At 55.3% G+C, this 24,171-nt stretch overlaps 1 protein-coding gene and 1 long non-coding RNA gene across 3 annotated transcripts in view; one reads left to right on the top strand and one right to left on the bottom strand.

Annotated features, from left to right (window-relative positions):
• Positions 1-13,023, top strand: part of LOC116556152 — a 24,930-nt gene extending 11,907 nt beyond the window's left edge. Inside the window, exon 2 of the long non-coding RNA XR_004270868.1 lies at positions 10,266-13,023. This is a non-coding gene — a long non-coding RNA (uncharacterized LOC116556152). The remainder of the gene's footprint in view (positions 1-10,265) is intronic.
• Positions 2,776-24,171, bottom strand: part of NECTIN1 (nectin cell adhesion molecule 1) — a 102,238-nt gene continuing 80,842 nt past the window's right edge. The window contains exons 6-10 of one of the 2 annotated variants that reach the window (XM_032285192.1): positions 15,708-15,855; positions 14,685-14,760; positions 14,114-14,227; positions 8,845-9,026; positions 2,776-3,592 (exon numbers count right to left, since the gene is read on the bottom strand). In XM_032285192.1, coding sequence (XP_032141083.1) covers positions 8,886-9,026; positions 14,114-14,227; positions 14,685-14,760; positions 15,708-15,855 — 479 coding nt within the window. In that variant the 3' untranslated portion in view covers positions 2,776-3,592; positions 8,845-8,885. The remainder of the gene's footprint in view (positions 3,593-8,844; positions 9,027-14,113; positions 14,228-14,684; positions 14,761-15,707; positions 15,856-24,171) is intronic. The other variant, XM_032285194.1, reaches the window with a different exon arrangement.

Genomic DNA, 24,171 nt, shown 5'->3' with positions numbered 1-24,171 from the left:
TTGACCTCAGGTGATCCTCCCCCCTCGGCCTCCTAAGGAGGCCTGCTGGGATTACAGGCATGAGCCACTGTAAAATAAAGTGGTTACTTATTTTTATTTTTATTTATTTTTCTTTTTTAGAGACAGGGTCTCACTGTCACCCAGGCATGAGTGCAGTGGTGTGGTCATAGCTCACTGCAGCCTCGAACTCCCAGGCTCAAGCAATCCTCCTGCCTCAGCCTCTGTGTAGTTGGGACTATAGACAGGTGTCACCACACCTGGCTAATTTATTTTATTTTATCTTGGTAGAGACAGGGTCTTACTACGTTGCCCAGGCTAGAGAACTTGATTTTAATGAAGTCCTCACCCTCCTTCATAACTGGTCCAGGGAGTCGTAGTGAGCCCATTTCTCTTCCCAGTGAATAATTTAGGCAAGTGTATGAGCATGTGACACAATCTAGCTAACGAGGTGGAGAGGAAGCCCAGGAGGGGATTCCGGGAAAGGTTTCCACTCTTTTAAAAAGAGACACTAAAAGGGCTGTCCTGTTTTTCTATTAGAAATTTGAGCAGAGATGTTATGTCTGGAACTGTGGCAGCTATCTTATGACCATGAGGGGAACTAACCTGAAAGCCAAGAGGACAAACTAAGGCGAACAGAACAGAAATGTGTTAAAATACAAAACAAAATAAACATGCAAGCAAGCAGGCAAACAAGCAAACTGGGGTCGTTGATGTAATCACTGAACAGCTAAGTTAACCAGTGCGTATACCTACCATTTAAAGCAAACCTGAAAAGCAGTTCACTCATTTTTAACATAAGGTCAATGAAAAGTTTATATGAACTGCAACCAAACAGGGATTCACTAATCCTAAACGTCTGTGGCTGGGTTTTGAGCCTAAATAATGGACTTTACATCCATCTCTGTTACAATTTGTTTTTCGGTTTCCATCTAACCTTCCATCTTTTACAGACTTTTTGGATTTCTGTTTTAACTCTACAGAACATTCCTAGGCCCTCTCAATTTTTTTTTTTTTTTTTTTTTTTTTTTAGCCAGGGTCTCATTCTGTTGCCCAGGCTAGAGGGCAAGGGCATGATCTCAGCTCTTAGCTCACTGCAACCTCCACCTCCTGGGTTCAAGGGATTCTCCTGCTTCAGCCTCCCTAGTAGCTGGGATTACAGGCGTGTGACACCACACCTGGCTGATTTTTGTATTTTTTCATAGAGACGGGGTTTCACCATGTAGGCCAGGCTTATCTCAAACTCCTGATCTCAGGTGATCCACCCGTCTCGGCCTCCCAAAGTGCTGAGATTACAGGTGTGAGCCACTGCACCCTGCTTCAACTCTCTCTTTCACTTTTAGAGCTTCCATGAGCATAATTTCTTCATTCAAGGAAATGACAAGTTGAAAAAAGCCAGGCCAAAGAGAGAGCTTGGCAATACCACACATGGCATTGGGGGCCAGACACTTTGGGGTCACCTAGATGTATCATGCAGCCCACATTTCTCTATCTTGTCTGCATTTGAACAAATACCTTGCTGAAGTCAGGATCTAGTGACTATGACACACTGACCCATCCTTCCTTGTAAAAAAATGGAACCACCATCAGCAGAACTATGCGGGTCTGCCTGTGCCAGGACTGTGACCTCTGTACAAGTCTGTTGGCAGGTGGGGAGGGTGGTGAGCTTGTGGCCTTTTCTACATGTTTCATATCTGGGCCCATAATTCTGTTTTGGAGGTTAGGACTGAGCTCTGGTTGGCACAGACCAGGGCTAGAGGCTGGGAAGATGGTTGGAAATATTGATGACAGATGAGCCTTCTTTGTCCAAGGCCAGACAGGTTATATCAGCCCAGACTGAGAGCCTTCTGAGTCCCCTCCCCTCCACACCCACTTCCATTACCCTGGCGCTGCCCTGGGCCTTCCTCCTGCAGAGCTTTCTGGCCCTCTGCTAGGGTAGGGCTCCGTCTCCCCCTGATCCTGAAATAGATCTTGAGGGACTCTTGAGAAGTGTGTGTGGGAGGAGTGGAGGTCCCCAAATCCTCCTTAGCCTCTGGGGGCCCAGATGAAACTCAGAATGTGGGACAGGAGGGTTTTTTTTTTTCTTTTCTGAGACAGAGTCTCACTCTGTCACCTAGGCTGGAGAGCAGTGGTGTGATCTCGGCTCACTACAACCTCGGCCTCCTGGGTTCAAGCGATTCTTGTGGCTTGGCCTCCTGAGTAGCTGGGACTACAGGTGCATACTACTATACCCGGCTAATTTTTGTATTTTTAGTAGAGACTGGGTTTTGCCACTGCCCAGGTTGGTCTCGAACTCCTGATCTCAGGTGATCCACCCGCCTCAGCCTCCCAAAGTACCGGGATTACAGGCATGAGCCACCGTACCTGGCCTGACAGGAGATTTCTTCTACTTGGGACTGGAGTTTTCCTGAGCTGCCCTGAGGGTGATGGCTCCTGTCCCCACCATTGCAGATCTGGTCTCTTCCTTGCATCCTTTGGCCCCTTGTTGGCCCAGGAGAAAGGGGATGCCTGGACTCCTAGTCCAGTGTTCTGGTTACTCCCTCCCAACTCACATGGGGGCTGCTAGCCTGTGAGTAGGTGTGAGGCAGTGAGGGCAATGGCAGCCTTAAGGACCGGAGAATGCACTGGGCTCTCACTCTAGAGACGCATCTGTGCCAGGGCTGAGGGTTTAGAAGATGAAAGCCTCTCTGTGGCTTCCTGGGTTGGCTCTCCCCAAGCTGGAGGGCCAGGCTAGAACAGCACTGGCCTAGAAGCTTTGTAACCCCCAGCAGGAGGAGCCTCCTCACAATCCAAGCCTCCTGGACCTCCTTGGTTCTGACAGTGGCTGAAGGGACTCAGCCCAGCAAAGACGTCCCAAGCTCTGAGTGCCCAGAAGAGGCTGTGATCTGGTCTGAGTTCCTTGGCCCCTTTAGATATCTGCTCCTAAAGGCATGACCCTGAGATAATAGGGCGTAGGAAGACGGATATTGGTTTAGAGTTTGGAGGTGATTTGGGGGTTGCTGGAAGGCTAGGGGAGCTGCCTCCTGGGGTCTACTGCCTCTTGCTAATGGCTCAGTTTCCCAGCAGGAGAGGAAAGGCAGGAGGCACAGGCCTGGCAGTCTGGGCTGGTGCGGAGCCTGGGAGGCTGAGGGGGAGTCTGGAAGCTTCTGTGAGAGGATGAGAGTGTGTGGCAGTGGTGGGGTGCCCACCTGTTCGCCCCCAAACACAACTGCCCTTTCCCATTCAGAATTCTTGTTCACCCTCAGGAGTCATGCTCAGGTGTTCACCCACAGGTTTACCCTCATGATCGGGGTAGAGGGAAGTGGAGCCCAGGGGCTCTGGAGGTCTGGGAAGAGGGAACTGGGATATAGAATGAGGCTTCTGTCTTGGGCTGGCCTGAATGCAGCAGGTGAGGGCAGAGTGTGTGTGTGAGGGGGACAGAGTCTTGTCCATGAATGCCCTTAGAGGAAGGGGTAGAGCCCAGGGAGGCCAGTGCAAAGAGGCTGGAGGTAATGATCCTGGGGCAGCAGGTGGGCAGCTGGCCCCAGGTCATGGTCTTCCAGATGTCAGGGTAGCTCTGGAGATCCTGGGGGATGGCAGTTCTCATCCTGGAGTTCTAGGGAAAAACAGAGGAAGAGGGGAGAGCAGGGAAGAGAGCTGGGGATTATGGTTGCCCACCACCCTCCAGGCATGAAAGCAGTGCATCCCTGAAGTCCTCTCATCCCTTCCATCCCATCCTCCCAGCAGGCCCAGGAAGCTCCATCCCTTTGCCCAAGGTCACACACAAGTAAGTGTCGGAGCAGGGTTTGAACTCAGGTCTACCTGACTCTAAAACCCATGACCAATCCCTCCCCTGCACCAGGAGCCAGGGACAGAGGAAGGCGGGGAGGGAAAAGAAAGGCATTCTGTCTGGGCAGGGTGTGGGTGACATGGGGTGGTATGTTCACCTGGGGTCCTGTACTGACCTCCACTTGGCTTCCCACCACCCTAGGCCCTGGAGGGGATGTCTCAGGTTCTGGTCACTCCAACCTGTCTCCCACCCTGGACCTGAAGTTCCAGGCAGCTTCCCTGGGGGAGCTCAGCTTGGGGAAGGGCTCCCAGCTCTGCGTGTGGCACAGGGGCACGTTTCCCAGGCTGCCCAGCAGGGGGAGCCCTGGCCCCTGCCTCTGTTATCCCAGGTCCCACAGGACGGGAGGGTCCAGGCAGCCGGCCTCTGCTCTGCCCTCTAAGCACAGCTGGGGCCAGGGTTCCAAGGCGTAAGGACTGAACAAGAGTGGCTGGCTTTGGGGAGGGCCTTTGGCCCTGTCTGACCTTGGTCCGCCTGGCCTCCCAGGAGGTTGACAGAAGACTCTGGCCACCAGGCTCCCAAGCCACCTCCGTGAGTGAGCCTGGGCCCTCCTGCCTCCTCATCAAAGGCCTGGAAGGGTGCTCAGGCCTCCAGGGCTCGCGGGCTGCACGCCCGGACTGGACTCAGGAGCCTGCTGGACGCTGCGGCACCTCTCCACTCTTCCCAGGGCGCACTCCCCTCCCCTCGCCCAGCCGGGTACACTGCCCTGGGCTGCAGAATTCAGGAGCCAAGAATTGTTCTTGCCCACCCGATATATTCCACCACTGCAGGTGGCTGCGGAGGGGAAGGGCAGAGACCAGACATTTGCGTGGTGCCTCTATCTGCACTGTGCAGTATGGCAGCCTGTAGCCATGTTTAAATGAAAATGAAAATTAAAGAATACTAGCATTAACATAGCGACAACACCGGTTCCTCAGTGGCGCTGGCTACATTTCTAGTGCTCCCAGCCTCCCGTGACTCGTGGCTATGTATGGGGGAGCATAGAGGGGGAACATTCCATCGGGGGAACATTCCATCAGGCTGCTCTCCTGGGTGGCACTGGTCCAGCCCCTAAGCACCTGGAGGTGGCCCTGGTGTGGGGGTTGGCACAGAGGAGCAGGATGCTGGGTGGGATCCAGTGTGTGTGTGGGGTGCTACCATGGGGTCCCCTGGTGGGAGGAGGGAGGGGCGTCAGAGGAAGAGGGCAGATATCCGAGGAGGAGCCTGGGCAGGGCCTGGGGATGTGACAGGGAGTGCAGGTTGGAGCCTTGTCTGCGGATCTTGGCTCTGAACTTCCACGTGCCCATTTACAGCCTGGGAGGATGGTCCGGGTCAGGTGAGGGGTCGGGGAGAGCCCGAGAGCTGCCTCTGCTCGCTGTGACTTGGGGCAGGCTCCTTCCCCTCCTGAGCCTCAGTCTCTTGCTCAGTGACCTAGGGCCTGCAAGGTCTGCGTCTCAGGGCTGCGTGGGGTGTGTCAGCACCAACCGCCTGTGGGAGGCAGGGCAGACTGGAGATGAGCACTTCCTCGTCTCCCCCATCCTCAGGGAGCTCAGAGATCTTTGAGTTCTATCTCCCTGGTTCTTTAAAATTATCATGTAGACAGAGTCTGCTTCCTAAGGAGGATTTGAGGCAGCTAACCCCTTATTTTACAAATGAGAAAACAAGCTTTGGGAGGTTTAGGGACTTACTCAAGTCACGTCGTCTCTGAAGTTCTGAGCCAAGAAAAGTTTCCAAAATGCAGCCTTGGCCTCTCAGCCCCACCTCCCACCCCATCCAGACGCCTTCATCCCCTTAAGGGATGTGGGGCTGGGCTGAGGGCGAAGAGGAGGACTGCAGACAGAGACTGAGGGCGAGGTGGTGGCCTGGCAGAGGAATGAAGCCTGGGGAGAGAGCCCAGTGCCTGGTGGGGGAGGGCAATGGGGGGCTTTGAAGTGGCCACTACATCCTGCAAAGCCCCAGCCTAGAGAATGGGGTTTATATGGAGCCTCTGTGTGGAGTGGGGCCCAGAACTGGGCATGTCGGGGTCCCCCTGCCCTTCAGGGCATCAGCAAGCCTTATTCCCGGCACCTCTGCTCTCAGCTCCACAGGTGCTCATGCAGAGGACTTTGTAATGGGAGTAGTGTTAACAGCAGCAATTCCTTGAGCACCTACTATAAAGCAGGCATAGCACTAGATATTTTACCTGCTTTCTCTCCTTTAATTCACTCAACAACCCAACAAACTCCGTAATAGCCCTATTTAAAACCTAACACAACTCTGAGTCAGAGAGGGTCAGTGACTTGCCTAAGGTCACACAGCCAAATAGAGGCTGGCTGTGTCAGCTTTCCAGCTGGTTCCCTGAAACTCACAGGCCAGGAGCTTTACCCCAGTGGTCTGCCCAGCACCGGGTGCTGGCTGAGAATGTGCTTCCCAGGGGACTGGAATGCAGGACTCTGGCCTGTCAGGGAGAGTTACAGTCTGATGGGAGGGGGCTGCTCCTGGCAGAGCCCAGTCTTTGATGGGGGAGCCCAGCTTTGATCTCCTTTTGAAGTCCCAGCCTCTGGAACCAGCAGCTTCAGTGGGGAGAGCATGGGGAAGGGGGAGATGAAAGGGCAGGGGAAGCCAGAGTGGGAGAGACAGGGGGCAGCCACAAGGAGAGAAACAGATGTGTGAATGAGGGCCCTGGAGACTGGGAGCTGGGAGACAGAGCCTGAGCGGCTGGTGAGAAGAACTGGGGGTAAGGAAATGCTGTGGGCAGATTGGGAGGGCAAGGAGGGAGAAGGGCTGAGTGTGCTGGGAGCGGGGGAGGGGGGGGTTGGGGGGCAGTTGACAGGGGAGATACGGGAGCAGGAGCGGAGCGAGGCTAGGCCCAGCAGCTCCTCACCTCCCATCCCCAGCCTCAAATCCCCCTTCTCTTCCCAGGGAGGCCCTACTGGCTCTGCCACGGGCTGACTGTTAGTGTCTAACCATCCAGAGGTTCTAGCAAGGTCCTGGCTGAGGCCTCATCCAATGGCCTGGGGATGGGGTAAGGGGGAGGCGAGGAGCTCACATCCAGGACTTTTCTGGGATCTGCTGCCGAGGCCTGTACCCCAGGCGAGGGGGCCGGGATGAGGGATGGGGGAGGGCATCTGCCACATGGCTCATGGTGGGGCACCTGTTCCTGTCTGACATCCTGGTTCCTCCTGCGGGACTGCCAAGCAGGCCAGTGAGAGTGCATGGTGGGGCAGGCTGCAGGCAGGAAGGGCTAATTCCCAGTCATCCCCCAACCCCACCCCACCCAGTGCCTTGCACTGCCCTCCCATCCCCCACGCTCTCAGGCCTCCTTCAGCTGCCCGCAGTGCCTCCCCTGTCCTGGCACCCTGGTCCAGCGCCCTTCAGACCCTGCACCCAAACAGAGGGCCTCTCTGGGGCCAGGGCATAAAGTGAAACCCAATGAGGGGGCAGCAGCAGACCCCTCCCTCTCCTGGGTTTCCTCCAGGGGCACTCAGGATTACACCCACCCCAACTCCACGTACTTCAGAGAGGCCGGGAAGAGGTCCAAATTAGAGTTTATGAGATGAATGTCTTTTCTTCTGGCCCCTCAGTCTGTCATCCCCACTCCGAGCCTCAAACCTTCCTCCCTTTGGCCTCTCCCGGGACCCAGACCTCACAAAGAGCTGCAGTAGCCAAGCATGCCTCCCTTGGCTTATTGGAGCTGGGGAGGGGAGGAACTGCACCTGGCACCCAGCCCCTTCCTCATGTCCACAGCACCCTTTCTTTGATGAGGGAGAGGACAGGCTGGAGCAGGGACACATCCTGGTTCCCACGCCAGGTTCTCCAAGGATGCTGTGCAGATGGCCTCAGATGCCCCTGCACCCCCTGGCTCTTCACTCTTCCATACCTAAGCGGGCTGTTGAGGCTAAGCACATTTCTGTTGAGGTGACAGAGGATGGCGTGTCACAGGAGGATGGGAGGTTGTTGAGATGTAGCAGGGATGGGGAACACTGGGAAGTGGGGAGCAGAGTTCTGTCGTTTGTGGGTCCTGGGACCCAGCAGGCTCTCCTGGACCACCAGGGAAGCCCCTTCCTGGGTCCATCCCCTTGTGCCAGCCCTCTTGGGACCTGCTGGCTCCTGGGCCCATGGGACCCCTCTCACACTCGGCTCTGTCATGTTCATCCCAGTGGTCCTGTCTCCTCCACTTGTCCTTGTCTCTGTCCCCTCCCACCCTGCTCATCCCAAACCACTCACCACAAGGCCCGAGGCCAGGCTTCCTCACCGTACGTGGCCCCTTGGCCTGAGTCCTCAGCCCTCTGATTCCAGTTCCTCATTCTGAGACATCTTCACCTTCCTTTGACTCTCGGGGAGGTCACATGTTTGCAGAAACTCCTAGGATCTTGCCATGTGGGCAGTGTCTGGGCTCTTTGCACTGTGGCCTCCGTGTACCTCGCAGTATCTTCCAGGGCCCAGGTAGAGAGAGCCCCGCTCACCACCCATCCCTGCAGAGCCTGTAGGCTCCCCTTCAGCCCAGAGCTTAGGAGTCCTGAGGTGGCTACTCTGCAGAAAGTGCATCAAGGCAAGGAACCGCCCTGAACTCCAGGCCCTCTGTGCAGGGCCTGGAATGAGCAGGCACTCAATAAATGTTGGTTGAATTCAACTGTCCAGCTGGGCCAGGGGGTCAAGAGGAAATGTGGGTGTGCAGCCTTGACCCCGGGGGCTCTTTGGTAAGAAAGTGAAGTGGAGCACTTCGCTGGTGAGTGTTAGGGGGCCAGCTGGGATGCAGGGAGTGGGGCTGCTTCTGGGGGCCACAGAGGGATAAGGAGGACTCTTGGAACACAAAGGGGCCCTAGACTTGATTGGGTTTCACAGGTAGGGAAACTGAGGCTTAGAGAGGGGAAACAGTGTGTGACAGAAATGGGACAACATGCCTGCCCTGTGGGCTCCTGGTCCACGTTCCTTCTCCTGTGCTCACATGCCCCTACCCACCTCCCTCACCCTTTCATTGCCGAGGCCCAGCAGTTGGGGTGTAGGCCCTGCCAGGAAGGGCAAGAAGGGCTGACAAAGTAGAAGGGAGGGGGTGGGTTTACCTGTGGTCCGGAAGCAGGGGTGGGTGGCTAGGGGTTACGTGCTAGGATGGGCTCAACTGGATGGTGGCATACTCCACAGCCTCTGCAGGCCCTGGCACAGGGGTCCGCAGCCCTGGCACTAGTTCCAGGGCAGAGGTGTCCAGCTCTGCATAGTGGATGTCAGTGTCCTTTAGGCCAGAGCCCTAAGAATGATGCAGAAGGGACAGGTGGCAGGAGGGGTGGGTGGGGGTGGTCAGGACCAGATGAGGCACCCCAGAGCCACGCGTCGGGGGAGATGGGGAGGTGTGGGGGTGCATAAGGGGGAGAAGGGAACCATGGAGGGTTGAGGGGAGGTGGCGTGGGGGAGAGAGAGAGATGCAGAGCACCAATTACTCAGTGACAACAGAGAAAGGTTTAGAAAAAGTGTTTACAAAAGTTGGTCACAAAACATTTACCTGCTGTGCTAAGCTGTGTCCGCTTAGGCCCTGGGCGTGGGTGGACAGAGGCATGGTGGGTCCCACTCCTGGCCCCACTGTCTTTGTGCAAACCCTATCATTTTGCAGAGGGACGAGAGATGCCTGGAGACGGGACGTGACGTGCAAGGGGTCACAGGGAGGCTCCTGTGGCATAAACGGAACTTAGAGTCAGAGGGCCTGGCTTTACATTTTCACTGGGCCCCCTGCTATGGCTTGATGGACAGGTTGCTCGAGTTTTTCTTTTGTGAAATGGGAAAATAGAACTGAGAAGCACTATCACCATGGTTAGAACCCAGGGCTCCAACTCCCACCCCCGGCTATTCAGTGGCACTGCAGTTCTTTGACTCTTAGTGTGATTTGGACATTATTGGAATAAGAGTGCTCCAAGGACAGGGGCTGCGGTAAAGAACCAGGGAGGCGGAGGCTGTGGTGAGCCATGATTGCATCACTGCACTCAAGCCTGGGCGACAGAGTGAGACTGCATCTCAAAACAAAACAAAAACAAAAACAAAAACAAAACTAATAACAAAAAATAAAAAGATAAAAACAAAAACATACAAAAACAAAAAAGAAAGCAGGAGCAGGTCACAGTTACCATCACACCCAGTGACCCAATGGGGGAATTTTGTGCTTTTATTCCCGAAGCTCTGAGCTCTGCAGGAGGGAGGGGCCTACAGACGGTAAGCGAGGGCTGCTGCCTGGGCCCTTGGACTGCAGGTGTTTGGGGCCAGCAGGGAAGAAGAGGAGCTTGTGTGCTGGCAGGGGTAATGACCCATCAGCAGGAGGAGGTCGGGTTGCTGCTGAGCAGTAGGGCTAGAGAGGAACGCGTGTGGAACCACACTTGGCCTCCTTGGGTGCCTCTCCTGTTTTAAGGGGACGGACACTTGTAACAACCCTGGCCTGTGGAAGGCATGCTTAACAAGGCCTCAGGGCCCTCAGGAATAACATTTTTGTTCACACCACCAGGTTAGCCACCAAGACCTGCTGTGGAGACAGCTGAGTGAGGGGAATTGAGAAGAGATATGGACAGGAGAGGATGGGTACCGGTGTGGCCCTAAGATCTGCTGTCACAACAGGGGCCACATCCCCAGGAAGGGAGGTGCGCTGAATCATGGAGAAGCTACTCCTTGCTCCTGGATGGAAGAGCAGATCTCAGCACCCGGCGGAGGGTGGCAGTGTGGACCTGGATGGCTGTGGAGCATGGCTGGCTGCAGCCCCGGCTGCCACCCTTCTGGATCCACCCAGCATTTGTGCGGAGACCACATTGCTCTCAGCCAACAACTAGACCGGCTGGGGGCCCTTTCCTGTGGGACGCAGGAGTCCTTAGGGACTAGGATGTCCTATGGGCAATGATGGCCCAAGGATGGCACACCACTTAGCTACACTGCGCTGCCGTCCTGAGACTTCCTGCTCAGCCCTTCTTTCCCCACCTTCTTTCGTGAGGGCAGATCAGTATCGTGCTCTAGGGCTCTCCCTGCTACCTCCTGCTCCCGTCTGTGTCCTTTGCAGGTGTCCCCTAGTGACTCTTGCATGTCTAATCTCAGCTTGGCGTCTGCTCCTTGGGGGGCATAAGAGCTTCAGACTACATCCCTCCAAAGGTCATTTGGTCCAGTTTTTTGCTTTAGCCTGGGCTGTCCATGCTCACAAGACTGAAGAGATGGAAGCCCCTCTCCTTAAAGGATAGGGATGTCTCCTCCTCCCTCCTCATTGACACATTGGCTTTGGGTCCTCTGGAAGTCCTTCCTCAGACCTAGTTTAGAGCCTCTCAGCTCTCCTGCCACCTGAGTGATCCCTGGCCCAGAAACCTTGGTGGACGTCGAGTGGAGTGCCCCGGCCTCAGTGATCACCATTGGGACTGGCCCACACAGAGGGGCCTGGGCCCACCCAGGCTGGGGCCGCTGAGCTTGGTCCCCGGGCTCCCTGCAGGCTTCCCTCCTCCCTTGGAGTGCCCGTGGTGAGCAGTGCATGCTCTCTGCCTGGCTCCTTCTCATGACTTGTTAGGAAGGAGAATTGATGACATCAATAATGTGACTTGTATGCAAGCTGCACCACCAACAAACCTGAGTTCTGGGAATAAATCCTTTTCTCACCGGGTAATTGCTCTGTAAGCCAAAAAGAATTACACTTTTCTTGGCCACCACAAACAGAGCCTCCCCAGGACGCCAGAGCCCCCCTTCCACTGGTGACTTCCACACAACACCCTGCAGGCCGTTCACAAGCTTCTGTCCACCCAGATGCCCTAACCACGGCCCCTGGGTTCAGGACAAAGGGTGTAGGTGCTCTCCTGGCCCCCTCGACCGGCCCCTCCTGCCCATGGCTGGTAGGTGGAGGTGGGCTCACTGTATTCTCTGTCCCAAGTGGCTCTTGAATGGATATGCTCATCAGGGAATTCCAATAACCCAACATAAGCAGAGCCCAGGGAGGAAGGTGGCGAGGGAGGAGGAAAAGTCAGGGCCATGACCTGGCATCTGGGCTTGGATGAGGGAGGAGGGGAGGGAAAGGAGGATTTGCAGAGGGATGGGCCAGGGCGGTGGGCACTGTCCTGAAGCTGCTCCTTGTGCCCCAGGGAGGGCTGTGTATGCCAGGCGTGGGGGCAGCAGTCAGAGAGCAAGACCGAGAAGTCGTCAGTGGGGATTAGGGCCAGCTGCAGCTGTTCATTCCATCACAGAGATTTTTATGCCGAGCCTGGGCCCGCTCTACGGGGGATCCCACTGGAGTCTTCCACAGTTTTCCAAATTGTTCCCTTCCATCATCTTCCTTTTCCCTCCAGCACCAGGCTCCCACTGCCCCCCTCTTTTTCCTCCCTTCTTTCACCATGGCTGTGACAAGTGAGGTTAGTGAGTCTTGACTGGGGGTGGAAGGAAAAGGCCCATTTGGAGAACCCCAAGTGGAGTATGGCTTTCTCCTTTCCGGAAATAGTGGTCTCCCTGCTCCCCTGCCTCCCTCGCTTTTGGGCCTGGGATGATGTGCTCTCTCTGTCCCGAGTCAGGCGTGGGTGAGCTGGCGTCTGCAGGTGGGAGACTCTTACCCTGCTTGGTGCCTGTAACGCCCTGGCCCCCAACTTAGGACTCTGAACCCAAGCTCTCTGGGCTGTGTGTCCACTCTCTGGGCTCTTGGAGCTGAGGGGCCGCCAGGCAGCAGAGCTGGGACCTCCTGCTGACAGTAAGCCAGAGCTGCAGCAGGCTCGGCATTAGTGGTGCCAGGTGGCCCCGAGGCTCACAAGCCCTGCCCAGCCTCCCCTGTGCTCAGGTGAACTGCCCAGCGTCTGCTCATCATGCTGGCTGCCGCCTGCTCAGGACCTGGACTCGAGAGCCAGGGTCCTGGGGTGTGAAGCCTTCCCCAGTGCCTCTGGGTGATCTCGGGCAAACCTTTGTTATGGTTTGAATGTGTCCCCCCAAATTCATGTGTCCTGTTGGCAAGTGTATCTATCCTCAATGTAAGGGTGTGGAAGGTGGGGCCTAATGAGGTGATTAGGTCGTGGGACACCACCGTCATGGATGGATTGTCTCTATCAAGGGAGCAGGTTAGTTATGGAGAGCGTGGGCATGTGATGAAAGCGAGTCGGGCCCCTCCCTGCTCTCTCGCTCTGAGCGCGCTCTCTTGCCTGCCGGCCTTCTACCATGGGATGACGCAGCAAGAAGGCTCTTGCTAGAAACAGGCCCCTTGACCTTCGACTTTCCAGCCTCTAGAACTGTCAGAAATAAATCTCCTTTCTTTACATATTGCCCAGTCTCAGGTATTTTGCTTTAGCATCACAAAACAGACGAAGACACTTCAAGTTCCCTGAGCCTCTGTTTCCTTATCTATAAAATGGGGCAACGGAAGCACTTATCATATAGATTGTTGAACCATCTATGTGATAAGAGCAGTGTTTGAAAAGTGACTAGCCAGGTGCCTGGCATGCAGCACGTGCTCCATGCTGCCATTATGATCCCTTCTGTTGGAACTGGCAGGCCCATGCAGTACAGACAGGAATGTGAGAGGTGCCCCTCAGATGGGAAGGAGAGTGGCACAGGGGCTGCTCAGCTGCCATTTGAAGAACGGACTTGGTGTCCACAGTGAGTTCTAGCTCACTTCCGTGTCTCTAGGTTGCTTGAGGAATAGCAAAGAGCTGGCATTCCTTTGTGCCCTGGGTAGTATCAAAATGTGGAGGCTGGGCTGGCTGTCTGGGCTCAGCACCCTGGCAAGGGGATGCTACCTCCCTGGGGGCAGGATTTGGCACCTCCAGATGGGCTGATGTTGGCACTTCCTGCCAAGAGTGAGGATGGCTGCACCATGGAGACAAAGGCCTGGCTCTCCTGCCAGTGCCAGGGGAGCGTGTGCTATCTTTGGGCCCAGGCGGTCTGGCTTGGGTCTCTGGGCTGCACTGTGTAGGTAACACCCCTAACCCCCAAGTCTGCTGAAAGGAGGCAGCTATGGGCAAAGGTGGCAGCCATTCAAGTGGACTCTGGCCCTCTGAGTGGCTAGGAGTGGGGCCAGGAGGAGGGGCCACTGGCAGCACTGGGAGCTAAGGTGCAGGGTACAGAGCTGGAGGTAGGGCTTGGGGGAGGGAGAGCTGGGCATCAGGCTGGGGCCAGGCTCATTGGAAATGCCAGTCTCCCAGAATGGTCTGTCCAGCGTCCAGTCCCTCTTTGCCCAGGGTGCCTACAGTGGCGCAGCCCTGAGGGGCCATGGCTCTGTCTTGGGTGGGCTCCCCTTTTCCTCCCAGCCCTCACCGCCTCCACCTCCTCTGTCTGGTTTCCCCTCTAAGGCTCATGGCCCGGATGGGTGGGGCTGGGCTGGGGGCACTCTCCTCCAAGTTCAGTTGTCCTCACCGAGGGGTAGTAGGAAGGGGAGACCCCCAGATCATAGTAGGGGGGCTGCAGGGACAGCTTCTGCAGCTCCTCCTCTTCTTGCTGCCACTGCCTCCCTGTGTCCAGGTGGACAACCTGGAAGAGAAGGCGGTGAGTGCTGCACAGAGTTTTCCATGTCCCTGCTCCAGGCGACCCTCACAGAACCCCAGTTTGATTGGGACCCCTCTTTTTAGTTCCCATGCAACCCATCCTGGCATCCCCTATACTGGTGGCCGTCTTGGAGGGCACAAGTGCCCCTGAGCCTTTAGCTTTGCTGGCTCTAGCAGGGGCCCAACTTGGGGCCAGGCACCTGAGATGTGCTCAATGCATTTTTTTAAATGAATGAATGGACTGTGAGGTGGAGGAAGAGGTCCCTGGGGGCCCTGTGTAGGAAGGGTCCTAGTTTGTCATCTCTCAGGGTGGGGGAGATGGAGCCCCACCCATGGAGGTGTGGTGGCTCCGCCTTCAGCTTGGGTTTCCTCCCTGGGGCCATCTCCCATTTTTCTCCCTCCCCGGGGTCCAGGGACCTTGTCCTCTGCTGCCTTAGGCCCACCTGGATATCCTCAGGTGCAAGGCAGCCCTGCCTGCTGGGAGAAGACTCCAGCTTCTGGGAGAGGGGCAGGTCGGTCCTGGGGACAGAACGAGGGTAAGGTTAGCACAGGATCGCACATGGGGGCTCTGCCCATCGGGCCACCAGACAGCTACCGGTCCCTCAGCCCCAGCAGGCCATGGGGCTCTGCTTCCCAGGCAGCCTCCTGACAGGCCAGAGCTTGGGCTGGGGCTCCTCAGGGTCTTGGGTTAGAGGCCGAGGGTGCCCGGCCACCTTTCCCAGGTGTCTCTGTCCCTGACCCCAGCCCAGCTCCGGAGGGGAGCCATGCGAGTCTCAGGTTTCCTAGCTCAAAGGACAGTGGGGAACCAGCAGCAGCACCGTGGACCCTCACCTGGGGCGGGGGTGAGACTTCATGTGCGCCGTATGTGGCACTGACAGCCTCAGCTAGCATGAGAAATAACATGTGATGCAAGATTTTAAAGATGAAAATCAGCGTAAAAATCCATGACGAACAAAATGTAGGTGGACATTTGTTCATCATGGATTTTTGCTTTTGTTTTGATTTTTTTAAATATCGCATTAAAATATGATTTCTTGTGACGGTTAGGGGTTTTGGCTTCCCCCAACTTTGTGTCTCTCTCACCTCCCTGGCCCTGGGTCTGCCAGCACGCACCCCTTGTCAATGGCTGGGAGCAGGTCAACTCTTGTAAATTATTTAACCTCTCTGTGCCTCAGTTTCCTCACTATAAATCATGGATTGTAATCATGCACCTTCCCCTTCCAGCTGCTGTGAGGACCAAATGCATCTTTATGAAGCCCCGCAGGACTGGGGCGGTGCCTGGCACGCAGCAATTGCCAATCAGGAGGGTCAGCTCTTCCTTGCCCCCCAGAGTTGGGGTGGGGCGTGGGGAGGCCCTAGAAAGTCCCCAAGCTTCCACAAGTTCAGGTGCTTTAAGTCTAGGGTTCCCAGGGTGGTGGGGGAGCAGACCAGCAAGAGTTTGGTGGGCAGAGTCCTGCCATGCTCACCCGGCCCCGTCTGTCCCCAGCAGGCTCTTCTGCTGCCGGTTGTACAGGTAGAAGACAGTGAGCACAGCACCTAAGATGAGGAACACAGCCATGGTGCCCCCCAGGAGCCTGGCTGCACTTCCTGGACCCCTCTGGGGGCGGGGCTTTTCTGGAAACAAAAGACAGAAAAGAGAATCAGAGACAGAAACTCTAGTGAGCCAAGGAGAGTCAGAGGTGAGAGTCAGACCCGGAGGCAGTGCTCTGCCCTTGCCACTTCTCCCCCAGCTCCCCTCCCCAACCGTACTCCAGTCCCAAGAGGAGCTCCCAGTCAGGGTGGGAAGGAGTCTCCTCTATGTCGCCATGGCCCTGTAACCCAGACGCTGCTCTGATCCTGGGATCTAGGGCATGGAGGTAGAGTGAGGGTGGGGGTATCTCCTGGGCAGGCAGGGGGTGCTGAGATGGGGTCCCCACACCCTCATTCCATTTCTGGCCCTGCAGGGAAGATTCCTGTTGAGGAGTTTAATTTATTTCCCTTCCCTATGCAATTAAACAAGCAAATGAACTCATTGTGCTTCACTCTCCCAGCTCTGGAGAGAGGGTGAGGATCAGGAGGGGAAGGTGGGAGCTGGGAGGCTCGATGAAGAAGGGGCACTTGGGGGTGCCTCCCGGGAAACCAAGACTCTTCAATACAGATACGTGAAAAGCCCAGAGGGCTGTGGTCTAAGGTGAGAGGGCTGAGCCTACCCTTGAGACCCACCTGGCCATGGACCCAGAGGATTGCCGGGCTTGTCGCAATATTACGCAGTCTGAGCTGCAGCCACCTGAAACCCAGGAGCCTGCAGAGACTGAGCCTGTGGCCAGGGGCACAGGCTGCTTCCCAGCGGTCCAGGCTTGGCAATGAACTCACAGCTGCCCTTCCAGTCCCTCCTTCTGCTGGAGTCGATTTCTCACCTCTGACCTTTATAACCCTGGTGGTGAGGGGGGTGGGTAGGGACTGAGGAGAAAATCACACTGTGTACTCATTTCTCTCCTTCTTCCCCACCACCATATTATATATAATTAAACACAAAGAGCACCTGAATAGAGATGCCAAATTGCAGTTGGCAATAAACATCATGGAGACAATTTTCCTAAAGTGAAATTGACAAGCACCTTCCTCTCTCTCTCTCTCTCTCTCTCTCTCTCTCTCTCTCTCTCTCTCACTCTCTGTCTCTCTGCTCCATTCCAATGCTCTGAAGAAGGAGATATCTGGCTCCCAGTAAATTTGCAACCCTTCTGCCTCTGCAAAGGCTCTGGCCCCAGCATCCAACCATCCACAGCTGGTGGCTGTGGCTGCCTTGGGAAGGCAGTTTCCTGTGTTGCCCAGGCTGGTCTCAAACTCCTGAGCTTAAGTGATCCTCCTGCCTCAGCCTCCCAAAGTGCTAGGATTACAAGCATGAGCCTGTAATTACCATGCCTGACTGCAGAGTGATCTTTCTAAACTGCAAATCAGATCAGACCACCTCCCTACTTAAAATCCTCCAAGAGCTCATGGCCTTCATCAAAGTATCCTAGGGCTGAGGCCTTTCATGGCCTGGTTCCCAGAGGAAATGCCATGCTGCCGCCAGGCTGGACCACTTGCAGCTCCTGGATGGAGAGTCCCTGCTTCCTGTCATCCTCAGGTGTGAGTAGGAGCCACTCTCTCCACCAGGGTCTCTCTTTCCTCCCTCTTCTTTGCCGGGCCAATCAACCTGCAGGTTTAAGCTGAGCGTGCTTCCTCTAGAGAGCCCTCCCTGCCTCCTCCACCTAAATAGGGGTCCTCCTTGGACATCCCCCGGACTCTCTTTCATTCTCTTTTCTACAGTCTGTGATTGCACATCTGACCTGTCTCCCCCGCGCCGCACACTGCCCGGCATGCAGAAATGCTCAGTAAGTGTGGTGAATGGATCAATGAAGGCTTGGCTGAATGAACGTATAGTGGACAGTTCCAGAAGAGGGTCCATCGGGCCTCTGGAATCCCACCTTCCACTAGGGGGAGCTCTCACCTTGGGCCACTTCCATGCTGGATGCTGGGGATTCAGTTTCCCTGGACAGAACCCAAATCTATATCCCCTTCTCTTCTCGGCACAGCTGAGGCAGGCTGGGATTTCCAGAGGGCTAGGGTGGGAGGGGGAGCAGTAGGGAAGTGAACACATACCCTGTTTGGCTCAGAGAGTTCAAGTTTCTCTTCTACCATGGTCGGCCCCACATGGGATTCCAACAGGAGGGATACAGGTTCAGGACAAAAGGCTGGGATTTTAGCCCCTATCTCGACTCCCTGCTTCCACGGACTTCTCTCAGGGGCTTTCACCCATCAACCCTCATGGACTCTGTGGCCACTTTGCCAAGAGAGGGAGGCAGCTGTCTCTATAAGGGCCCTTTCATCATCCTTACAGTGAAAACAAAAACATGGCCGCTTCGGTGTCTCTGGGGGATTGAATCCAGGACCCCCATTGAACACCAAAATCTAAGCATGCTCAAGTCCCTTCTATAAAAAGATGTATTTGCCTGTAACCTACACACATTCTCCCATATACTTTAAATCATCTCTAGATTACTTGTAATACCTGGTACAATGTAAATGCTGTGTAAATAGTTGTAATACTGTGTTATTTAGACAACGATAAGAAAAAGGTGTACACGGTCAGTACAGGCGCTACTATCCATTTTCTTTCTTTCTGAATATTTTTGATCTGCAGTTGGTTGGCTCCACAGATGCAGAACCCACGGATACAGAGGGCTGACTGTGTAGTGAGCAAGTCTGTGAATGCACTCCTGTGGGCATTAGGAAAGCCAAAGGCTAAACAGGGTGGGAGGCGGTGGGCAAGGTCTCACATGTGCCAGGGCCACAGTGAATAACTCTGGTTTTGTTCCCTCCAATTTGCACTCCCTCCAGGTCCTGCCCTCTCAACATCTGAGTGCAACTTTCATTGTCACCGTGGGCCTTGTCTGATCCACCTGAAGGTCCCGCCCTGGTGGAAGAAATACTAGTGGGGAGAAAATGAGACGTGGAGATAAGAAAAGGGAAATCCAAGGAGGAGAAATTGGCCTCAAGTCTCTGGTATGCCAGGCACCGTGCCAGGTGCCTTTGCTGATTTGGGGCATATTTGATCCTCATGTTGAGCCTGCAAAATGAGATAATGTTATCCCTGATGAGCAAGAAAAAGCTCAGAGAGGTTAAGTGATTTGTGCAGGATCATCCAGGTAGTCCGTGGCGGAGGGCACCGGGACCCCCGCCTGCGTGCTGCTCTCCCTGCCTCAGGCTGTGGGCTCTCAGTACTCCTCATCTCTCGCTTGGCAAGGGCCTGCCATACCCCCTTTCATCCCTTATCAGACACCGCCCTACCTACCCCCTCCCCAAATACGGGGGCCCTGGGTGCTTTGTCTCTGAGCCTCCCTTGACAGCTGTGGGGAAGGGGCCTGGTGCTGGCCCCAGCTGGAGCCCTGGCATGGAGCCTCCAGACACTCTCTGGTTACACCGTGACAAATTGGTTCCCCCGCTCCCAGCCCCACAGGCTTGAGGGCAGGCCCAGTCACCTGCAGGCAGCCGGGCCTGGCTGTGAGAGGGGCCTGGGCCAGGGCTGGAGTGTGAGGCCCGGGAGAGCTGGAATCAGTGTGGGAGTGGGTGAGGGGCCTCTAGAAAGCGATTCCTGTCCGCCAAGTTCCATGCTGGGTGCTGTCCTTGCAGCGATCCTGGGAGGCTGGCTGTGCGCCTCTTGCTCTACTGCAAAAGGGCAGCATGGTCAAGTCAGCTGTCCAGGTCCCACAGCTAGGCTCGCCACAGCTGGACTTGGGTCTGGTTGACCACTGAAGTCTCTTTGTCCTGGAAGCCCAGCAGGCCTGCCTCCTCTCAGTGGCTTCCCTGGGAGAGCCTGCTCTCAGTCCTGGCTCAGGCTGCAGGAATGGCCTCTGGGTTCACACCAGTGACATCCCTGAGCCTCAGCTCTCTCACCTGTCACATGGTGACAGCGCATCTGGTTTTCCTGTCCTTCAGACTGAGACAGTGAAATCCATGGTTTGGAGGTGAACACAGATGGGCTCCTTCTGGGTCGTGTGCCGTCGGGGGCAGGTCGTGTGCCACGGGGGCTTCTTTGCTCTTCCAGGCACAGCTCTACCCGATTCACTGAGGCCTTGCGGTCAGGGAGCCCAAGGAGCATTGGGTCACACCCAAGTAGCCAGCAATCTTCACCTGCTTCTCCCGACCACACCCCTCTCAGCCAGATGTCAGTGTCCCTGAACCCCACGTTTCCCTCAGGCTGGAAGCGAGCCCAGACGTTACATCCAGCTTCACAGCATGCTCCCTACCCGTTGCGCCTCCTTCAGTCAGACAAACATGTGCCTCACGGCTCTATGTGCCAGGCTTTCTGTCGGGCCTGAGGGTCTTGCCCCCTCGCTAATGGAGGAGTCATACACGTACACAAATAAGCACCCTGTTTTGTGATTCATGCTGTAAGAGAGGTCTATTCCCACAGAGGAGGGGGCTTCTGAGCAGGGTTTTGATAGCATAATAGGAGTTCACCATGAGAAGAACGTTGTAGGGTAAGGAGCGCGACTGGAGCACATGTGTCAAATGTGGGGTATATGAGGGAAGTTCCAAGTATTGGATATGGCTGGGAAATGGGCTGCAAAGGGAGAAAGACAAGGAATCTGGGGGGCTTGGAGGAGGGGGCAGAGCATGCTCAGAAGTTTAGCGTTTTTTTTTTTTTTTTTTTTTGGGTCCCGAGTTTCAGTCTTTTTGCCCGGGCTGGGGTGCAGTGGCACGATCTCCGCTCACCGCAACCTCCACCTCCCGGGTTCAAGCGATACTCCTGCCTCAGCCTCCTGAGTAGCTGGGATCACAGGCATGTGCCACCACGGCTGGCTAATTTTGTGTTTAGTAGAGACAGGGTTTCTCCATGTTGGTCAGGCTTGTCTCAAATTCTTGACCTCAGGTGATCTGCCCGCCTCGGCCTCCCAAAGTGCTGGGATTACTGGCGTGAGCCACTGTGCCCGGCTGAGGTTTAGATTTCTAACAGGTGATATTTGGTAATAGCAATGCCCTATCTCCTGCTGCCCCTCCATAGGAGACACTGTCTTTCTCATGAGCTGGACTGACCGGGGCTCTCCTGGAGTCACCTCCTCCAGAGCTCCTCAGGGCAGCCACTTGGCCCTTATGCCTCAGAAGCTGTCTTGGGTTGGTCTGCCCTCTGCTTGTCTCCTGTGATGCAGGCCAATTAGGTGTTTGCTGGGAGCCAGGCACTCAGAACAGGCTGGGTATTTGGACTTCGTGCCTGGAGGTCAAATTGGCTGGAGGAAGGGCTGACCTTCCCCCGATGACCAGAGAGGCAAGGGCTGGAGGCAAGGCATCCTGGCCAACCCTCCTGTGTTCAGAAGGTCTGGGGGCAGAGTCCAGCAGTCTCATTGCTGGTGGAGGGGCTCCCAAGTCTCATCTGAATGTTGTTGTTATGTTGAAGCCCAACTGTGAGAACCCAGGACCACAACCACAGGGACAGGAAGTTTCTGACTGCACAGGCTGGAGCCGCCTGACTTCTGGCACATGCTTCCTGCTCAGGGATCAACAGTGGCCATCCCTGCACCTCCGTGGCCTCAGCATCAGGCTAAGCTCCTCGGCCTGTCCTCCTAGGGCCTAGCCAGGCCCACGTTTTGTCCCACAGGTGCCTTGCTGGGTGTTTCCAGCTTTCTCTGTCTCCACCTCAACATCTCATTTCCATTTCATCTTCCCAAAACTCCAAGCTGGGCTGGCTGCTGCACTGTCACACGTTGGGGTTGTGGGAATCTCTCTTCCCCTTGCTCGGGAGGGGACATACCCCTCTCTTCTCCTCAGTTTAGCTCATACAGAGGGGACTCTTTCAAGTGCTTTCCTCTGTTCCAGTGTGGCAAGGGAACCCACCTAGAGGCTCAAAACTGAAGGAGACACAGTGTTCTTTCCTTGGCTCAGACTCAGCCGGGGTTCTGTCCTCTCCTGCTCTTAAGCTATAGGGCTAGGAGGCTCAACCCTATAGCTACAGCCTGAGGTGGCTTTGGGTGGGCTCTGCGTCGGAGCTGCTGGGAGTCCCCTGCATCTCAGCCTGTTCTTTGGGTTGGGCCCCTGGTCACTCCCTCTAGCCTGGACTGGATTGTACTTAAGCCTATGGCTGTTCTTGTGGGCCCCACAGTGTAAAAAGCCTTTTCCCTGGCTGGGCATGGTGGCTCACACCTGTAATCCCAGCACTTTGGGAGGCCGAGGCGGGCAGATCACCTGAGATCAACAGTTTGGGGCCAGGCTGGCCAACATGGTGAAACCCGCAACTCTACTAACAGTACAAAAAATAGCTGGGCGTGGTGATGGGCACATAATCCCAGACACTCGGGAGGCTGATGCAGGAGAATTGTTTGAATCCAGGAGGTGGAGGTTGCAGTGAGCTGAGATCGCGCTGTTGCACTCCAGCCTGGGGGACAGGGCGAGACTCCATCTCAAAAAAAAAAAAAAAAAAAAAAAAGCCTTTTCTCCTTGGCCACACAGAATTTGCTCCATTTCTGAACTCAGGTGGAGGTCATCTTGAAGTCTCCCTCTTCAGACCTCCTGGATGGAGGACGGAGGCCCTGGGCTCTGCAGTCCTGCCCTCTTTCCTCCCTTGCCCGACTTCCAGTCCATCTGCCTGGAGCAGATGTAAATGATGTAAAGTGCTTAGTACAGTGTCTGGCACATAGTCAATATGTAATACATGGTTCCTATTTTTGTTATTAGCTATTCAGTAAATGGAAATGGATGAAGTTGCTGCTGATGGTGACGGTGATGATGTCGGCACATCCCCCCTCCCTGGAATCTTGAGTGCTTCACCTGTGATGGCTCTCTGGGCCACGTTAAACCTGTGGTCACATTATCATAATATCAATTATAGGTTGCACGTGCTTTTACTCAAATTATTTTTACTGACACCCCCACCCCTTTGCCTTTGTTGACAGGTGGTAACTGGAGCTCAGAGAAGGGTAGTGAAATGCTCAGGGTCACACAGCTCACTGATGAGGGAGGTGAGGGTGGAACCCAGGCACCCTGGTTCTCAGTGCAGTACCTGGGACCATTTCCATGCCCCCCGCTGCCTCCATCTCTCAGTTTATCTTCGGAGGAAGAAAGCTCAAGGTAGAGCTGGTCACCTTCTTAGCTGTCTAATCTTGAGCACGTCATTCAAACCCTCTGAGCCTCGATGTTTTCATCTGTGCAATCGAGTCACAGCAGGACTGCTGCTGGGCATGAGTGAGGTAATACTGCACATTAGAGCGTGGGGCCTGTGGACAGTCGGTGCTTAGTGAGCATTGGTTCCTGAGGGGATGGACACACCTGCTCCTGAGGCACACCTGCCAGGCAGCCAGGACTCAGATCCCTGCTCTCATCCTGCCTGTTGGCCTCTCTCGTCCCCGCTCTCAGCTTTCCTTCCCTTCACCATCATGATCCATGGGCCACACACCACCAACTGGTCTAGGCAGGTTGTGTGTGCATAAGTGTGTGTGTGTGACTGTGACTCCCTTTGGGAAGGGTTTGAAGACTGTCACTTCCCACTTCACATATGATGTTCTCTCTATCTAGAATGCTCTCTCCAATGTCACCAGCACCCTCACCCCATCACTCCCTGCCCTCCACACCTTGAGTTGTCATTAGGAGGAAGAAGGAACCTGAGCGAGGCTGACTCTGAGCCTCCTACAAGGTCAGGCCCAGCTGGAGAGTGTTACTGGGATTTCACGCACATTCCTGTGGGGAGAGGGGCTATCTCCCTGTTAGGGACCCTGCCGCGCAAGGACCTGACGCCCAGTCTTCTTGGAGGGGGTGGGTGATCCGTCACACACCCAGCTTGCCCACCCCGTCTGAGTCCCCTCTTCCCTCTCCTCTGCCAGCTCCTAACTCTTTCCTCCCTATCTGCATCTCACAAAGGGCTTCCTTAATGAGGGAGGAAAAAAGCACCAAATCTGCAAAAGCACAAAGCACAGTGGGAAAGTCATGACCGGATTCTTCCCTCTCTAGCAGTGTGACCTCAACTGTGCTGAGCCTTAGTTTTTTGTAAAAGGAAGAAAGGGGGCTGGGTGCCGTGGCTCGCGCCTGTAATCCCAGACTTTGGGAGGCCAAGGCGTGAAGATCAACTGAGGTCAGGAGTTTGAGACCAGCCTGGCCAACAGGGAGAAACCCCGTCTCTACTAAAAATATAAAAAATTAGCCAGGCGTGGTGGTGGCGCCTGTAATCCCGGCTACTCGGGAGGCTGAGACAGGAGAATCACTTGAACCCAAGAGGCAGAGGTTGCAGTGAGCTGAGAGATCGTGCTACTGCGCTCCAGCCTGGGTGACAGAGTGAGATACTGTCTCAAAAACAAAACAAAATAAAAACAACAAAAAAGGGAGAAAGGGTAGAAATAAGTGAGGTAAGCACGTGAGAGCCTGGCACTGAGCAGTGCCCAGAAATCATAGGAACAGAGGAGGGATGGGGTGATGATGGTGGTG

The sequence above is a fragment of the Sapajus apella genome, unplaced genomic scaffold (assembly GCF_009761245.1).
Source record: "Sapajus apella isolate SASKATOON/1434 unplaced genomic scaffold, GSC_monkey_1.0 scaffold16, whole genome shotgun sequence".
NCBI lineage: Eukaryota > Metazoa > Chordata > Mammalia > Primates > Cebidae > Sapajus > Sapajus apella.
The sequence above is the reverse complement of the archived record's forward strand: the minus strand, read 5'-3'. Positions and strand labels throughout refer to the sequence as shown.